This window comes from Ciconia boyciana, chromosome 1 (genome assembly GCF_034638445.1).
Source record: "Ciconia boyciana chromosome 1, ASM3463844v1, whole genome shotgun sequence".
Classification (NCBI taxonomy): domain Eukaryota; kingdom Metazoa; phylum Chordata; class Aves; order Ciconiiformes; family Ciconiidae; genus Ciconia; species Ciconia boyciana.
The window spans coordinates 86,988,725-87,004,005 of NC_132934.1; the positions used below are offsets into that span (position 1 = coordinate 86,988,725).

At 48.8% G+C, this 15,281-nt stretch overlaps 1 protein-coding gene across 3 annotated transcripts; it reads right to left on the reverse strand.

Moving 5' to 3' along the window:
- Nucleotides 1-2,295: 2,295 nt before the first annotated feature.
- PEX5 (peroxisomal biogenesis factor 5) lies at nt 2,296-14,169 on the reverse strand. Of its 3 annotated transcripts, XM_072879466.1 has the most exons (16): nt 14,033-14,169; nt 13,215-13,418; nt 12,667-12,702; nt 12,358-12,490; nt 11,510-11,644; nt 10,274-10,379; nt 8,954-9,044; nt 8,502-8,618; nt 8,024-8,116; nt 7,733-7,852; nt 7,049-7,192; nt 4,818-4,888; nt 4,433-4,648; nt 4,127-4,292; nt 3,777-3,934; nt 2,296-3,407 (listed from the first exon to the last, which is right to left on the reverse strand). In XM_072879466.1, exons 2-16 carry the CDS (start codon nt 13,362-13,364, stop codon nt 3,206-3,208), a joined length of 1,938 nt encoding a protein of 645 aa, XP_072735567.1. In that variant the 5' UTR covers nt 13,365-13,418; nt 14,033-14,169; the 3' UTR covers nt 2,296-3,205. The 3 variants fall into 3 exon arrangements, with proteins under 3 accessions (XP_072735567.1, XP_072735559.1, XP_072735576.1); XM_072879458.1 differs by lacking the exon at nt 14,033-14,169 and having other exon boundaries at nt 13,215-13,503; XM_072879475.1 differs by lacking the exons at nt 8,502-8,618; nt 14,033-14,169 and having other exon boundaries at nt 13,215-13,503.
- Nucleotides 14,170-15,281: the final 1,112 nt, after the last annotated feature.

The following is a 15,281-nucleotide window of genomic DNA, read 5'->3' on the forward strand; positions in this document are numbered from 1 at the left end:
TGTCAGAACCCTCTCAGGGCTTTCACTGAAACAGCTTTGCAAAGTCGATTAAGGTGACAGCGTTCATTTGACAACGTTATAAGCCTGGTTGCGTTCAGCGTACTGAACTTCACAATTACGGATTCACAAATAACACGCTGCACCCCCAGTCTAGTCATGTTGCATGAACTATCACGGCCACACTTAAAGAGTCTGGTCATGTTCAATGAGAACTATCACGGCTAGACTAATGAAGAGTGCAGTTTATTAGAGCAACAGACACAGGGGTTCTTTGGATTACCGGTGATAAATTCACTGTCTGCAAAGCACGTGCAAATACCAAGAGTATGAGTAACACTGCCGGCTACAAACACGTTAAAAGATAATAAAGCGACTCTATATAGAGATTTCTAAGTTTCCCAGGGAGGCACTTGGTATAAACCAAGTGTTTGAATCTTACCTAGAGGTGTCCCGATGGGGGGGAAAGAGACTCAGCCCATTGACTGATCCCAGAGGTCAGAGTGGTAGATGATGATGTCTTCCCTAACATTCTCTCTCTTAAGCTATTTTATACTATTTTTCACCTTTCAGGTGGAGCTTGAGTGACTCTAGTCATACATACCTTTGTTTAGGATTGGTGTAAAGTTTTCTTGCTTTGCTTTTAAAGGTATAAGCTAGGAAAATTCAAAGCGCAAGCTCAGTGAGGGGTGAGGGGTAGTCGCACCTTGGAGGCGGGTAGCTTTTGGGATGGAGGTGTGTTTTGGCATTATAATGAGCAAAGTTCACCATAAGGACAGCATTTTGTCAAAAACGTGACAGGCTGTTGGCCCAGGGTAGCAAATATGCAGCTTATCAGTTCTGTAATACCTTTAAGTTCCCATATAATCACAGAGCCTGGCCGCAGTATCTCCACACCGCTCCATCCTCCGAGCAGTACCTCTTAAAAGTCAGCACACCAAGTTCCCCTGGTGTTACCGACATCTAAGGTTACAGGCCTAGGGAACTTCCATGGAACAGATTCCTTGCATGTCAGCCGCACTCCACCTGGGAAGCTTTTTCAATGCTGTGCCTTACCTAAAAGTGTGAATATAAGTTTAATTTCTAAGTCACCTCAGCAATTATCCCACAGAGACTAAATAGGGACTAGTGTCTACGTGAAGATCTGGCCTCAGCAAAGGTAGCACAGATGCTGTGAGATGATTTAAAGTGGGAGGGAGGGAAGAAAATAAGAACCGTTTACAGGGAAAGAGAACAAATGGTGACAGCGCACTCTAGCTGCAAGGACAGGAGGGGATGTGTGATAGGGAAGGACATCAAGCACAAAGTCAAAAGATTAAGCCAAACGGCAAGGGAAATAGAGACAACTAGGAAGCCAAGGAGAGGAGAAGCACTAATGGCACTTGAGGATGAGAAAAAGGGAAGGCCAAGCAGTGATAATGGGAGTGTGAACAGAGAGGAATGTGATGCAGCAAAGAGGCAAAGGAAATTGGTGGTGAGAAGGACAGCAGAGAACTGGAGAAGGGAGAACACCTGGACAGCAGATGAGGAACAGCATAGGCACTAATGTTTTCTTTTGCTGAGCAGAGAACCACCTGACAGAAGGACTGAGATCAGTAAAAAACAAAAGACATCTCTGACAAGGAGCAGTGTTTCCCTTCCTTTTAGCACAAGCAGCAAATTGTTTTGCATGCATTACAGCAATTTCAGAACACTGCATGTTAGGTTTCAGTGCCACAGGGCTGGATGGGAGACACAGAGGAAGTTAGAGCTCAGAAAACATACAGCAAGAACTATTCTCTGCACGCGCTTTCTGCTCCTGATTGTTATAGTAGCGAGAGAAAAACAAGCCTGTGAGGTAGAGAGAGGTATGAAGAAAAGGTGCCTGGTAGAAGAAGGGTAAGTGTTCCCTGCCGAAGCCCCCAGTTTTGATTAGTGGAGCAGTCAGGTTCCTCAAAGAGGTAATAAAATGTAACACAACTTCCCTCACTGCAGATGGCAAGAAAATGAAACAAAGTGCTTCACTGACCCCTAAACCTAAACAAGGAAAAAGAGAGCTTTTGGCACAGGGAAGCTCTTCTGCTGGCTCACAGAACTGAAGCCTGAGGCTACAGCAAAATGAGGTCCTTCAAGCTTCATTTGCATATGAGCTATCAATAAAACAAAACCTGGGTCAAAAGGGGAGACAGAAACTGAGAGGTTCTATCTTTTGAGATCTTTGATCTTCTGATCTATCTTTTGAAAACCAATGGGCTTATACCCCCCCAAGATCTATACTATGCACTGCATGCAACTCCAACAGAGACACAGAGAAAGATGTCATTTTGGCAATTTTAATTCTTCCCCCTTCATTATACAAAATACTTTACAATTAAAAAACATTTTCCCCAATAGAATCATATACAGATATTTATAATTAACAAGATTCAGTTACACACAAGATGGGGAACTTCTGCACAAAGGAAAACAATAACAGATGATCAAGTGAAAATTAAGACTTGACCCTTTCCCCACCATATGAGCATTACATTTTAGACTTCTATTCTTATCACATTCCCTCAAGTCTGAACTCTGGGACCTCCTCTTACCCTGACGGGCTAAGGGCCTCCACCTATGTCCCTAGCATAAGTACAATACTCTGCTATTAAAAGGTTAATGAAGAGACACTGAGGAACTACCACGTGGCTGTACCATGAAGTTACCAGTACCCAGAAAAGGGGACTGCTGCCCCCAGTTTCTCTAGCAACCCACATATACACACATGCAAGCACATACATGGGAGAAGCATGCTCAAAACCCAGAATTATTCACCCTTTCACCAAACAGCAATCCCACCCCACCAAAGCAACCTGCACTCGAGACACGTCCAAGCAGGTAGTCTCTGCAGAATGGCTATCATAAGGTCTCATAGCCAAGCTGGGCATTACTGCAAATGCAGTCTGGCAAGAGGGCTGGATGTTGCTGTCTTCCCCACTTTGATGATTTGCCTACCAGCAGAGTGTCAGTCAGTCATGGAGGTGAAAACATGAACCGCTCAGAGATGCTCGGGCTACAACGGACAGGTAGGGGAAGTTGCACGCTTCAGCAGGAGGTCCTTGAAAAAACAGTTGCCAATGATCTCCCCTACCAGAGCAAAGATATGTGTGAACCCTAGTGAACATTTTCTCTCTAAGGAAGGTCATTGCTGGGCTGGGCCAACCCTGCACTCACAGGGGAGCCCATCCCAGAGTCACTGCTGGAGGCCAAATGCGTGAAGCAGTGTGGGAAGATCACGGGCATCAGCTGCCCCATACAGGTCACTCTGCCCCAGCATGGAGAGGGCCATGCGGAGGGTGCTCCAGATGTTGTCAGACATAGCGCCTTGCTGCCCCCGTGGACCTCGGCTCTTCTGCTGCATGTGCAAAGCCTCTAAGAAGTGCTCCACAGCCTCACTGTCAACATGAGAACATACACATGCTTACTGGAGAAGATGGTACATCTCATACTCCCTCCCTCATTTGCTTCTAAAGTACTTCCCCTCCAAAACAGTTTCCTCCTCTTCACCAGACCCTGCCCTGCTCCAGAACCATCAGAGATCCCCCTTTTCCTTCTTAACAGAAACTGTAGTCCAGATGGCCCCTACTCCAACTGCATCTGCATGACACTTTGCTCTCAGGGCAGAGTCCACACACTCACTCTGCTCTTCTATGCCAAGGGAAGGCTACAGGCAGCATGGCACTGCCCTAGTAACCTATCACAGTCTCTCCCACAAATACATGCACAGTCATGGATCACAGCAGATCTGCCCACCCTATGCTCACCGATGGGCACCTAAGTTGATGCAACTGATCCCCAAGTTGTAGCGAGAGCGGATGTATCCTGGCTGGAGCTCCAGCGCCCGACGATATGCGGCCACAGCTTCCTCACTCCGATTCCCATTGGCCAGGGTGGCACCAAGCTTGTTCCATAGAAGATGGTCCTGGAGGAGGGGTCAGAGAGAAAGGGCTGAGATAAACTGGACCTTTTTAAGCTCCAAGCCAACCCTCCCCCCATGTGTCTGTCTTATTCCTCCTCTCCAAAAGAGTACCTCTCATACAAGCAGCACCTCCACCCAAACCTTCACCCATAAACCTCCAGGTACCTCCAGCATCCACAGTCTGCCCTTTCTTACATTTGGGCGCACACTGAGTGCAGCGCTGAAGCAATCCACAGCCTTCTCGTACTCGCCACTAAGGTTGAAAAGGACACCCAGGCCACACTGAACATCAGGATCCACAGTCGAGGGGTTGCTGCGCACAGCTGCTAAGAACAGCTCTTTCACCTCCATGAACAGTGAGCTGGCAAAGCACAGAACAAGGATATTGGTGTACTGTGGAGAGAGCTGGCCTTGGGTTGCTCTCCCTGCTCTGGCCTGGAGCAGTCCTAACCCTCCAAGAAGCCTTTCAGCTGAAGGCTGAAATTTGTAACCCTGACTCACTCAGACAGCAGGGAACCCAGGACACGCTTGGAAGGCCCCAGGTTTGTCCCTGAGACACTCTCCTCTGGTTCCTTCTCCAGCAGGTGGGCATAGTCCGGCTTATGGCGTAGCCAGTCCCGCAGGGTCTCACATGCCTGCTTCTGCAAGGACTCGTTGGTGAAGCTGACCGCTAAAGCCATAAGTGCCATGAGGTTCCCAGGCTGCAGTTCCAAGCACCTGCAGGTCAAAGAAACAAAAGTAAACACAGTATTAAATCAGTCTGGGAGACACCCAGATACAGGAGGTAACACAATCAAGACAGAGCATGCCATGCTAGCCATACGGTCCTTGTGGCACTGTGCACTAGACAAGGAGCCATGCTCAGAAGCTTTTCTGCAACACTCACTGTCTGAGAGCACTAATTGCCAAAAGCTCCTGTTCATTCTCTGCTTGGGTGGTTCCCAGATATTGCCAGGCCTGGAGAAGATAAAGATGCACAAAGTCAGATTTCTTCATACCCAGAGAAAAAGATCAGCCAATAAACCAGACACAGAGATTAAATCCACCATATTATCCCATGCGTTTTTAGAGCGAGACCAAATATATGCAGGTATACACATTAGCCACAGATATAAGTTTCTCTCAAAAGACATATAGACTTCATGGCACATAGGTCCTCAAGGCCAATAAAACTGGCATTGTTACAGTGAAAATAAGTGAATGTCTACCTGGAGATCTATCATAAAGCAACTGTTGGCAGTTTTACACTTGTAAGTCACAGAATCTCCACTTTTAACTTCTAACTGTGTCAAACAGCAGAGGAAGGTGGGAAAAGCAGATCTCATTTCTTAAGAACAAAATGGCATAGCAGCAGTGCTAATAATAAGAGACCCCCAAGGTAGGCAGCTGTATATACTTGTGCAGTGGTCCACTAGCAAGTGACAATCTTGGGGAGCTGACCATCAGACCTGAAAGTAGAATCACTTATTTTACTGAATCTTCAATCATCATGACACCAGTACATGAAAACCACTTCCATCTCCAGGCTGCTGACATAGGGAATATTTAATTAAGGCACTAAATCCAAAGTACCTGTTCACTTTATGTTGATAACCACACCCCTTGCTCGAAAATAGGCTGGACAGTTGGCGGGATTGTCAGCATGAAGTACCCACTTTTTGAATGTAAGTCACAAAATGCAGTATCCACTGTCTCAAGGAAGGAAATTGTTTCATTAGCAAAGACCCAGACACTGCACAAGCCACCACAAGCAAGAGGCAATCTACTGTTTCAAATCTCTAGTGCCTCACCATATAGCTAGCTGCAACTCAAGAAGAGCTGACCAGTGATAACTGCATAGTGTTCTGCAGGCAGAAAGAGCTGAGATTCAAGGTAAAGTTGTGATTTGGACAAAAGCAACCATGACATTTCCTTCAGAGCAACTGTTCAAGTCTATTTGATCACTGTACCATTTGTGAAGTCTTGACTTCTCCTGTACTTTCTGCAGAGTCACAACAGAAGAATTCAGAATGTTTTCAATACACCTAGCCAGAACTGGCCCAAGATTTCTTCCCCTAAGGTTTCACCTACCTCTCCATTAGGCTCAGCCTGCAGCCCACACTGCCTATGAAAAGAGAGTGCCAATTCTAAAGCAATATTAGCAACACCTTTTGACCACTCTAAAGGTAAAGTAGATCTCCAAAACCTCTGCTTACTTTACACCTACTCCCAGTACCCTAGAAAGTTAGATGCCTGTATTCACAGAAGCCAAGAACCTCTGTTCTGAGAGGTCACTCTCATCTAAGCCTCAGGATTAACAAATTAGGTATTTCCAATCATATACAATTAGCAGGGCTTGAATCAAACACACTGAGAATCCAGCATCCCTAGGTCCTTGAGGCAGGCACTCCAGAAATGGACAACATGGATGTATTTGCATTCTTCCTCTTCCTCCTAGGAATATCCACATCCTCTACCTCTGGAGAAAGGCACACAGACTATTCCATTTCTTAATCCATCCTGCAGAAACTGAAGTGCTTTATGGAAGTAAGTATTCACTGAATTAAGGGGAGGAAACTTGTCTTCCCTACAAAACTCATTATCTGGCCCACAGCTTCAAATGAAGACTGTGAAGACACCCAAGCCATCTCTCTCAACTCTTTTGGGTTACATCTTCTCCTGGCATCTCGATGGAAGACCTAACCAGGACCCCTAGTCTAACGAGCTGCTCAGAATTAGTCTTTAACACAGGTATTGAAAGCAGTTATCTGCCATAAGGCTCTCCAAACTTGCAATGCCAATAAAGACTTCCACAGAAGCAACTTAAGAGATGAGAACTCCTTGTCTTGGCTCCATGCACAGTCTCATGTGCTCCAAAAATTTTACACAGCTCTGGGCCAGAGCCTTTGCGCTTTTTGTAACTGGCCTTAGTCATAAACCTCCTTGCCCACAGCCCTGCTGGGGATTCACATATATCAGCTACATACTCAGAGTCACAGAAAAATGGGATGTTTTCATACACCCTGCACAGCTCCTATTACTGAAGTGAGTTTTCTACACACACCCTGACACCTCACAAGGGAAGGATCCAAGTAGCAGGACACCTGGCCAAGGCCTCTTATCTCTGCTCTCACTCACCTCCATATGATCTGGCTTCTGTTGCACTGCAGCCTCAAAGAGCAAGACAGCATTGGGGAGGTCACCTTCCTCCAAGCGCTTCCGCCCCTCTTCAAATGCATCTGGGTGATCTCTCATGGGATTATCTTCCTCAAACTGGTAACCCTAGCAGGGAAAACAGACAGGGGCTAATGCTAGGAGAGGCTTAGGGAGAAAAGCACTCTCTACAGTACAGCACAGTCTAGTCTTTCTGTGTCAGAAACACTCAAACTGCAGACCAGCCAGCACCACATCCTCTCTGCTAGCTTGTAGCAGATCAGAGAACAATGGCTCTTCTTCCTGCCTGCTCTGTGCTGAAAAATTCCCCAAAACAGACCTGGAATAAGTTGCAACAGAGACTAAACATCGGGGGTGGGGGGAGGGCAACAATATTTGCACTCATTGCAAAGAATCCCAGCATTAACTGGTATTTGGCATTGGACAAGAACTAGACAGCATTTGCAGCCAAGCACAAGTGAAAACAGTATTTGTTCAACCCCTAGCTGATCTGGGATGAGGGTGCAAGTGACAGCAAAAGATCAGTGTGAAAAGGAATCCTAGCAGCATTTGGGGTCTGTGGAGCTCATCTGCGAGGCAGACATACTGCCAGTCTCCTCAAGGCAGTCCATCACAGTGCTAGGGCTGAGAGACCCTGTTCTCTATTACCTTGTCATATGATGAGGAGCTGAGGTCTTCATAATCAGAGAGCCAAGGGTGAGCCTCTGCATCTCTCTTAGCCATCTCCTCCCATTCTGCCTGGAGTTTGTCCCAGAAGTCCACATCTGACTGAAAGGAGAATGTGACTAGAGTACCTCAACCATAAACTGAGCACTACAGACACCCCAGAGAACACCCTCTTAAATGTTTCTAGCCCTCCCCACAGCATGCAAAGGAGAGAGGTAACCCTACCATGGGCTCTCAGTTGGTACCCCAGCCCTCCTCCTCCATCAGCTTTACCTCCACAGCAGTCTTTGCCTGCTCAAATTCTGTATCAAGAGTTGACACGTTCCCAGATCGCGCAAATTGATCCACCCAGGCATCGGATGCCCCCTGGGAGTTTGGAAACAGAAACACACCTTTCTTTTTAGAATTTGGCAACCTCAGGGCATATCCCAGAACAGCAGGAGGGTCTGTGATGACCCCTCCTCCCCATCAGCAATAACTGATGGCCTGTAAAATGGAAGAGAGCTCATTTGGATATCCCCTTCCTCCCAGGCGCTACAGGAGATGAGAAAACTCACACTGCCCAAATACCTTTCCAGCTTCTGGCTAGACTCTGCTAAGAAGAGCCCAACAGCACATCCCTCGCCTCCCCCAGTCTAGTCATTAGTAGAGCACTGCTGACAGTTGGACTTGCCATTCTCCCTCACTCCCAGACTGTGCACTGTGGCAAAAAGCTTTCCTCCTTCAGAGCACATAGGGTGGGGGCTCCTACCTGCTGCTGTATAAACTCAGCTGCCCATTGCTCTGCCTGATCTTGGTCTCTGTGGGTCACCTGATTAGCTTCAATCGATACCCTCCCATCTCCGATCTGGCGGACAAACTTTAGGAACTGTGGCAGAGAAATGAAACAAGGGTGGAGCTGGGCAGATGCTTTGCGAACAAGCCCTCTGCCCATGCCCCACTCCTTCACTAAGAGGACTTCTCTCTGCAAAGTGAGCACAAAAGGCCCAAAAAGGTGGGGAGGGCAGGACTTCACCAGAGTCATGTGGTAGAGATGGATAATATCTAGAGTGGATTGTAGGGTTCAACTTCTAGGAATCAGAGAAGAGATAGAAACACGGGACAGCAGGAGGCTTTATTCCTTTACTGTCTTCCCCCTTCTCAATTCCCCACACCCCTTATTCAGACTAGATATCTGTCAGCCCCAGGCAGGGAATTTCTTACCTCAGAATTCTTGAGTTTTGGATCATCCACTTTAGAGAGGAAATCACTAACAGTTTTCTTAAGATCATCCTCAGGCTGATATTCCTCATACCTGTGTTCAGAGGCAGTAAAAGGGAAAGAGATAGCCTAATACCAGGCAACAGTGAACTCTTTCACTAACAACAGTCCACACGATGGGCCAGACAACAGTATTGAGGGACACAACCCCTTCTCAAAGACTCTGGGATTCTCTTAAGTGATTCAGTACCTTTACCCATCTATAAAAATGCAAAATTACTACTAGGTTACCTGTGCAAGTGACTGACACAAACAGTAGCAGAATTAAACAATTACAGTGACAGAACAGTTCTGCAGAACAGTCTGGATTCCTTGTCAAGCTCACATGCTATCAGACATTGCAAGTTTTAGCACTGCCAAAAACAAGGTCACATATGTAGGAACAAAGAAAGTAGGTCGTGCTCATGGAAGAGGAACAGTGTCTTGGAAAAGCATCAACTCTGCAGAGGATTGAGGGCTCATAGCAAGCACACACCTCAATATGTTGCCTGGCTTACAGCAGGATAGGACCAGTTCCAGGTGTTACCACTACATTCAATCTTGGTGAAGTCTTTGGAACTGGCAGCAATGACTCAAGAATGTCCATATTTGCAGAAAGGTATCGGAAAAGGCAAGAGCCAGGAGGAAGGAGAATCCAAATATGCAAAATCTCTTTTAGGGAAAGATCTAAGAGGCCCAAATTACTTGCTTGTGTTTTGCTTCTTTAACTGAAAAACTTGACTGTAGTCAACAGGTACCTATACAGAGAAGATCCATAGTAGTAGACTTTTTTAATCTACCATGCAAAACCACACAAAAATAATGTCTGGAAGGCTAAATCTAGAAATATGCAGAGGAAAGGCTGGAAGTGGTTTGTCAGATAGGGAGAATAAAGTGATGAAACTTTACAACTAGTAGAGTCTAGTACTTGAGATCTTTATATCTAAAAAAGCATCTTTTATGGAAAAAAGTTCTGCTTGGTTAGGAGTTCCTGAACTCACTCCTGAAATCACTTTAAGGAGCTTTGCATTAGGCATGAGATTAAGTTGGCCTACATGATCACAATATCTTCCTGGAACTAGAAAACAGAAAAGCTAGGGTCTCTTAAAAACTTCAGTCTCCAAGCATTGTTTCCTCCTTTCTCTGAAACCAAAGGCCTGAGAACATCAATCCAGGTTAAATGACTCAAAAGCATTCAGGCCCTAGCAGATCTCTATCACCTATCCAAACTTTACCCACCCAAGAGCCTAGCAGCAATAACTAGTCTTGAGAAGACAGACTCACCATTTATCCGCCAAAGACTGGTCTTCTGATTCCCCAAGCCACAGTTTCTCCTCTGACTGCTCTAGGTATTCTTCTGCCCACTTGGCAGGAGACACAGACAGTGGATCTGCATAGGATATCAGAAAGAATGGGGAGGAGAGTAAGACAGGCAGACCATCATTCAAATTAACTTCAGGTTTTGCTCTCTCCACTTTACACACAGTTAGCTAACATACAGAGAAGACCTCTTCAAAGAAAGATTGTTTACACTTGTTCCTTCCAACTTTGTTTATTCTGATCTAAAAATCAAGCCTTAGGTTCAGACTGTGTGTTAATACAGATGCCACTGCAGTGCCAATAACCTTATGATTTTCTACTTTAATTTCACAGCTTATTTGTCTGCTCCATGTGGGACACTAGGTAGGTCAAGAAAATTAGCAATGCATTACAAGTCTCTGTCAAAAGCACAGCCTACAAAGCACTAAGTTTTCATCAGAACTTTCTCAAAGACCTTAGTAAATGCTGATTTATATTCCCAGAAGTATAAAGAGTGAAGGTCAAAGAATGGGACTACCTGGCTCTCTACAGTGGCCACTCCTGGAGAAGAGAATAGCATCTGTTTAAATCTTACTCATAATTTCCAGATTAGGTCATGGATGGTAACAGGACCCTATTCCAGCCCCAGCTCTATACACAATGCAGGATGGCTTTTCAGATAAACTACTGGTTTGCTCGAAACAGAAAGCTTAACCCTGGGGCCAGAAACATTCACTTTGCACATTTCGAAGGTGCAACATCCCTCTACCTCCATGAAACTGACAAAAAGTATTTGGCCAAAGCACACTAAACAATATTTACCTTTGTACCAAAGGCAAATTTAGCCTTAAGAGAGGGAATTAGAGAATATGTAAGCAAGAAGCAGTACCAGTCCATCTCCAGAATTTGCATCAGTTGAATCATAATAATTTTATAAAAGCAGTTTGAATAGCCTGCTTCTCCTAAGTTCTCCAAGTAACCTAAGCTAAAAACAAAAGACCCTTACACCTGAATAAAAGCTTCCACACCACATTGTTCACAATTTGGCTAAGCCATTGCAAAGCAGCTTCTCCCCCCCCCCTCCCCCCCTTAAAGCTGCTACAGCAAACACTGACTGCTGGCCCCAAAGCATTACTCAATTTCACATTCAGTAACTCTCCACTATACACAGGCATGTGACTGGGCAACATTTTCACAGTAATTCCAAAAGGGATCCTTCACCTGTCACTTCAGCAATGAACTCCTGTGACCAGTCAGCCTCATTGTAATCTGGAGAGACATCACCAGCACTATCTGCTGCAGCCAAGAATTCCTGGGTCCAGTTTTCAGACAGCGCCAGGGCTGCCACACCTGGAGCTACAAGAAGGAAAAAAAAAAAAAACAAAACAGAAATGACAACTGGAGGACTCAGAGGCATCATTTAAGTGTTCCGGGCTAGCCCTCACCATCTCTGATCTTTCCCCTTCTCTTTGTCAGAATAAAATCACAGAAAGATCCCACTTGGAAGGAATCTCTGGAGGGGTTGCTAGTGATCTCACTGCAGGTTAACACTAAAGCTAGAGATTAGGTTGCTCAGGGCATTTGTGAGGTAACTTCTGAACTTGTCCAAGGCTGGCAATTCCCCAGCCTCCCTAGGCACCTGTTCCGGTACTGAACCACCCTCCAAGGGAAGAAATGTTTCCTTACATCTAGTCAGTTGCCCTTTCTGCAAGTTGTGTCCATTGCCCCTTGTCCTTTTGCTGTGTATCTTTGTGAAGATCCTGGCCATGGCTGCTGAAGACAGCAACTAGACACCCCACCCCCCTGCCCCTTAGAATCCTCTTCCCCAGGCTGAACAAACCCAGTTCCCTCAGCCTTTCCTCTTACACCATGTATTCCAGTCCCTGAACACCTTATTGATCTCCACCAGACTTGTTCCAGTATGTCAGTGTACTGGGAAGCCCAAATCTGGAAACAATACTCCAGATACAATTTCACAAGTGCTGAACAGATGGGAACCACCCTGGCTAGGAGCTTAACCGTAACACCAAGATCTTTTCCAGCTCTCCACCTACTCTAGCTCCCCTCACCTCGCTGAGGGGCCTGTCGGAAGCTTGACTGTTCAATCTCTTGCATCTCAGCCAACAGGTCATCCATCTTAAAGGTCTGGGGTGCACGGGACAGTAAAGGGGCATTCTGCTCTTGCAGGAACTCTCCAACCAGCTGCCAAAGACAGGGATGGATTACAAACATAGCATAGAAGATGAACAGGCAGAGCCATGGAGCATGACAGAAAGAAATAGGCTTGTCAGAAGGAAAGATTAATATCAGGTAAGGGGAAAAATAGCAAACAGCGTTGATGAGAAAAGCAGTAAGGAGATGCATCAATCTGTTCTTACCTCATCTTCAGTGGCCACTCCCAGTGGCTTGGATACCTACAGGGAATAAGTGGGCAATTATCCCAACAGCTTTGACCCCACACCTCATGACCCAATTAGGTTACATCTTCCTCTTCCGTGAGCTTAGGCTGTCAGGATTTTCTTGCGTTAGCTGCCTGCTTATGTGGAAGCTTAAGGAGCAGGAATACCTTGAGTGATACTGTCCAACCCCCCTCTCTCCACTTTCTGGATTAGGGCCTGTGACAGTAAGGCATACAGCACACCAACATCCTCTGAGTAGCCACCAACATCCTCTGAGTGCCCATAAACGCCACTTCCACAAACAGGCCCTCACCCCACAACCCTGCAGGACAAATCAGGTGACCCCATGGCCTCTTTCCCCAGAAAAGAGCAACACTGCACCTATCCGCACCAACAGTCCCCCAGTACTGCTCACCCCACGCCCCCCTTTTCAGCCAGCACATCCCTATCCCATGCTGACTGACCCAGTCGCGGGCAGGCCCCACATCCAGCCCCTACTCAGCAAGCCAGCAACCGGCAACACTCACGGCTGCAGCTCCGGGAGCCCCAGGGGGCCAGGCCAGCGGGCCCTGAAGTCCTTCCTGCCGCAAGGCTTTGTCCTGGGTGAAGTGGCCGGCCAGCTTCACGAGGGGGTTGCAGCCCCCACACTCCGGTTCCACCAGCTCCCTCATGGCCATGGCGCCAGGCAGGGAGGGAGGGAGGGTCGGCGCCAAACCCCACCGAGCCTGCACCTGGCCCCGGGGCGGCACAGACACCGGGTGAACGCCAGGCAGAGCGACCGGCTGCCGGGGGCGCCCGGCCCCGGGCCCCGTGCCCTGACCCAGCCACCACCCGCCAGCCCTCCCTCCCCTGCGGGCCCGGGAGCCTGCGGGGGGAGGCCGGCCACCGCCTCTGCCTGCCCGGGCGGGGAGGCCCCGAGCTCAGGCCAGAGCCCGCACGGGCGGGGGCCGAGCTCAGAGGCATGCCGTCACAGCGCCAGCTCCCCCGCCGGCTCCCAGCGCGGCCGAGCGCAGCCCGGGCGGGCACAGCTGCCATGGCCAGGAAGAGCCTCTGCCCTCCTGGGGACCGGGACCCCCCAGCTCCCTCCGCCCTGCCCCAGCCCCCGCCCCCGCCCGCCGCCGGGCCGGCCCGGGAGAAAACAGCCGGTCGCCAGGACGGCAAGGCCGCGGCCTCCCCAACGAGCCCCGCACCCCCGCCCACTCCTCCCGCCAGCCGCCCGAGCGGCAGGACCCCCGCCCCGCCCCGGCCCGGCCCGGCCCGGCCCGGCACTCCACTCCCCGCCCCACGCGGGCGGAGGGGACGGCGCGGAACAGCTCGGCCGGGCTCCCCCCGCCCGGCACCGTACCTGGGGCTGCTGAGGCTCACAGAGCTCACGGGGTGGGGGGCGGGGCCAGTTCTTAAAGGGCCAGGCACCCCGCGAGCGCCGCACCAGAGCGCCTTAAAGGGCCAGAGTCGCGAGAGCTGCCAGCGCCTGGAGGACTGCCCCGGCCCCGGCCCCGGCCCCGGCCCCGGTCCGGCCGCTCGGGTCCCGCCCGGCGCCCGCGGGACAGGGGCGGGCCGCCGCCCGGGCTCCCTGCAGCAGGCGACATGCCGATGCAGCTGGAGCTGCGCCCGGGCGGCTTCAGCTCTTCGGGCGCAAGCCAGGGGGCGGCGCTGGCGCTTCTCCGTGTCACCGCCCGCCGCCGGGCGCCGTCCCCTCGGTCGCTGCACAACCGCCGGCCTCGGCCCGTCCTTGTCCCGCAGCTCCTGGGCCGGTTCCCGAGCCCGGCGCTCCCGCGCTGGCCCAGGACCGGTGGCGGAGAGGACGGGCATACCAGCATGGGCTTTGCCAGTCCCTGCGGCCCGCCGCTGGAGCGAAGTGGTGTGTATATGGTATGTACATATACTGCACAAATATGCATAATGTTATATCATTAAAACTATGTCCCTCTAATTCTCTAAATCGCACACATTTAGAGCACCAGTTCTTCCGCGGTGCTGGTGTCCTGTTCACCGCTGATCTCGGTTGAACTGCAGACACGGGTAAGCGATTTTCGCACTAACAGCAACTGCAGCCCATCCTACACCAGGCTACAGGCCTCTGCCCCGAGCGGAGAGTCGTTGTAAAGGCACGTGGGGAACAGGAGGTTCTCGCAGTATTTGTGACTAGCACACGTTCATCTGGCTGACAGACTGCTATTTTATTATTTGCTTTGGGATCACAAAAATGTTGCAGCTGGTGGTAACAGGTTAAAAGTGCCTGCATTTAGCTGAAAAGTATGTGATGGCTTCAGATAAGCCATAGAAATGTCAAGTCCTTTACAGTTTTCATGCTTCTACACGTGTGATTCCAAAGGAAGAGTAAACTGCCTGGAAAATCAGACCTCATTCATGTATAGCCTGTAAAAGAATGGGGGAAGCACAAAGAGGGGTTTACATGATGTGTACTGCTTCCTGTGGCATTGGAGTGCTAGAAATAAATTGTTTTCAGAATCAAATCCCATCTTCTCCTTTTCAAAAGGAATATGTAACCAAATGTGACCAAAGTGATTAGTTTGTTCTTTTGTAACTAAGCAACACAGAGATAGGAGCGGGATAGACAATATTTTCATGTT

Bases quoted from the DNA above. Each gene is read 5' to 3' on its own strand.
- PEX5 (XM_072879466.1), bottom strand. From the start codon at position 13,364: ATGGCCATGAGGGAGCTGGTGGAACCGGAGTGTGGGGGCTGCAACCCC. The intron at 7,193-7,732 runs GTAATAGAGAAC...TTTCCCTGCTAG, and splicing joins GCTCCTCATCATATGACAAG to GGTTACCAGTTTGAGGAAGA. The intron at 4,293-4,432 runs GTGAGTCAGGGT...GTGCTTTGCCAG, and splicing joins CTGGGTTCCCTGCTGTCTGA to CTCACTGTTCATGGAGGTGA.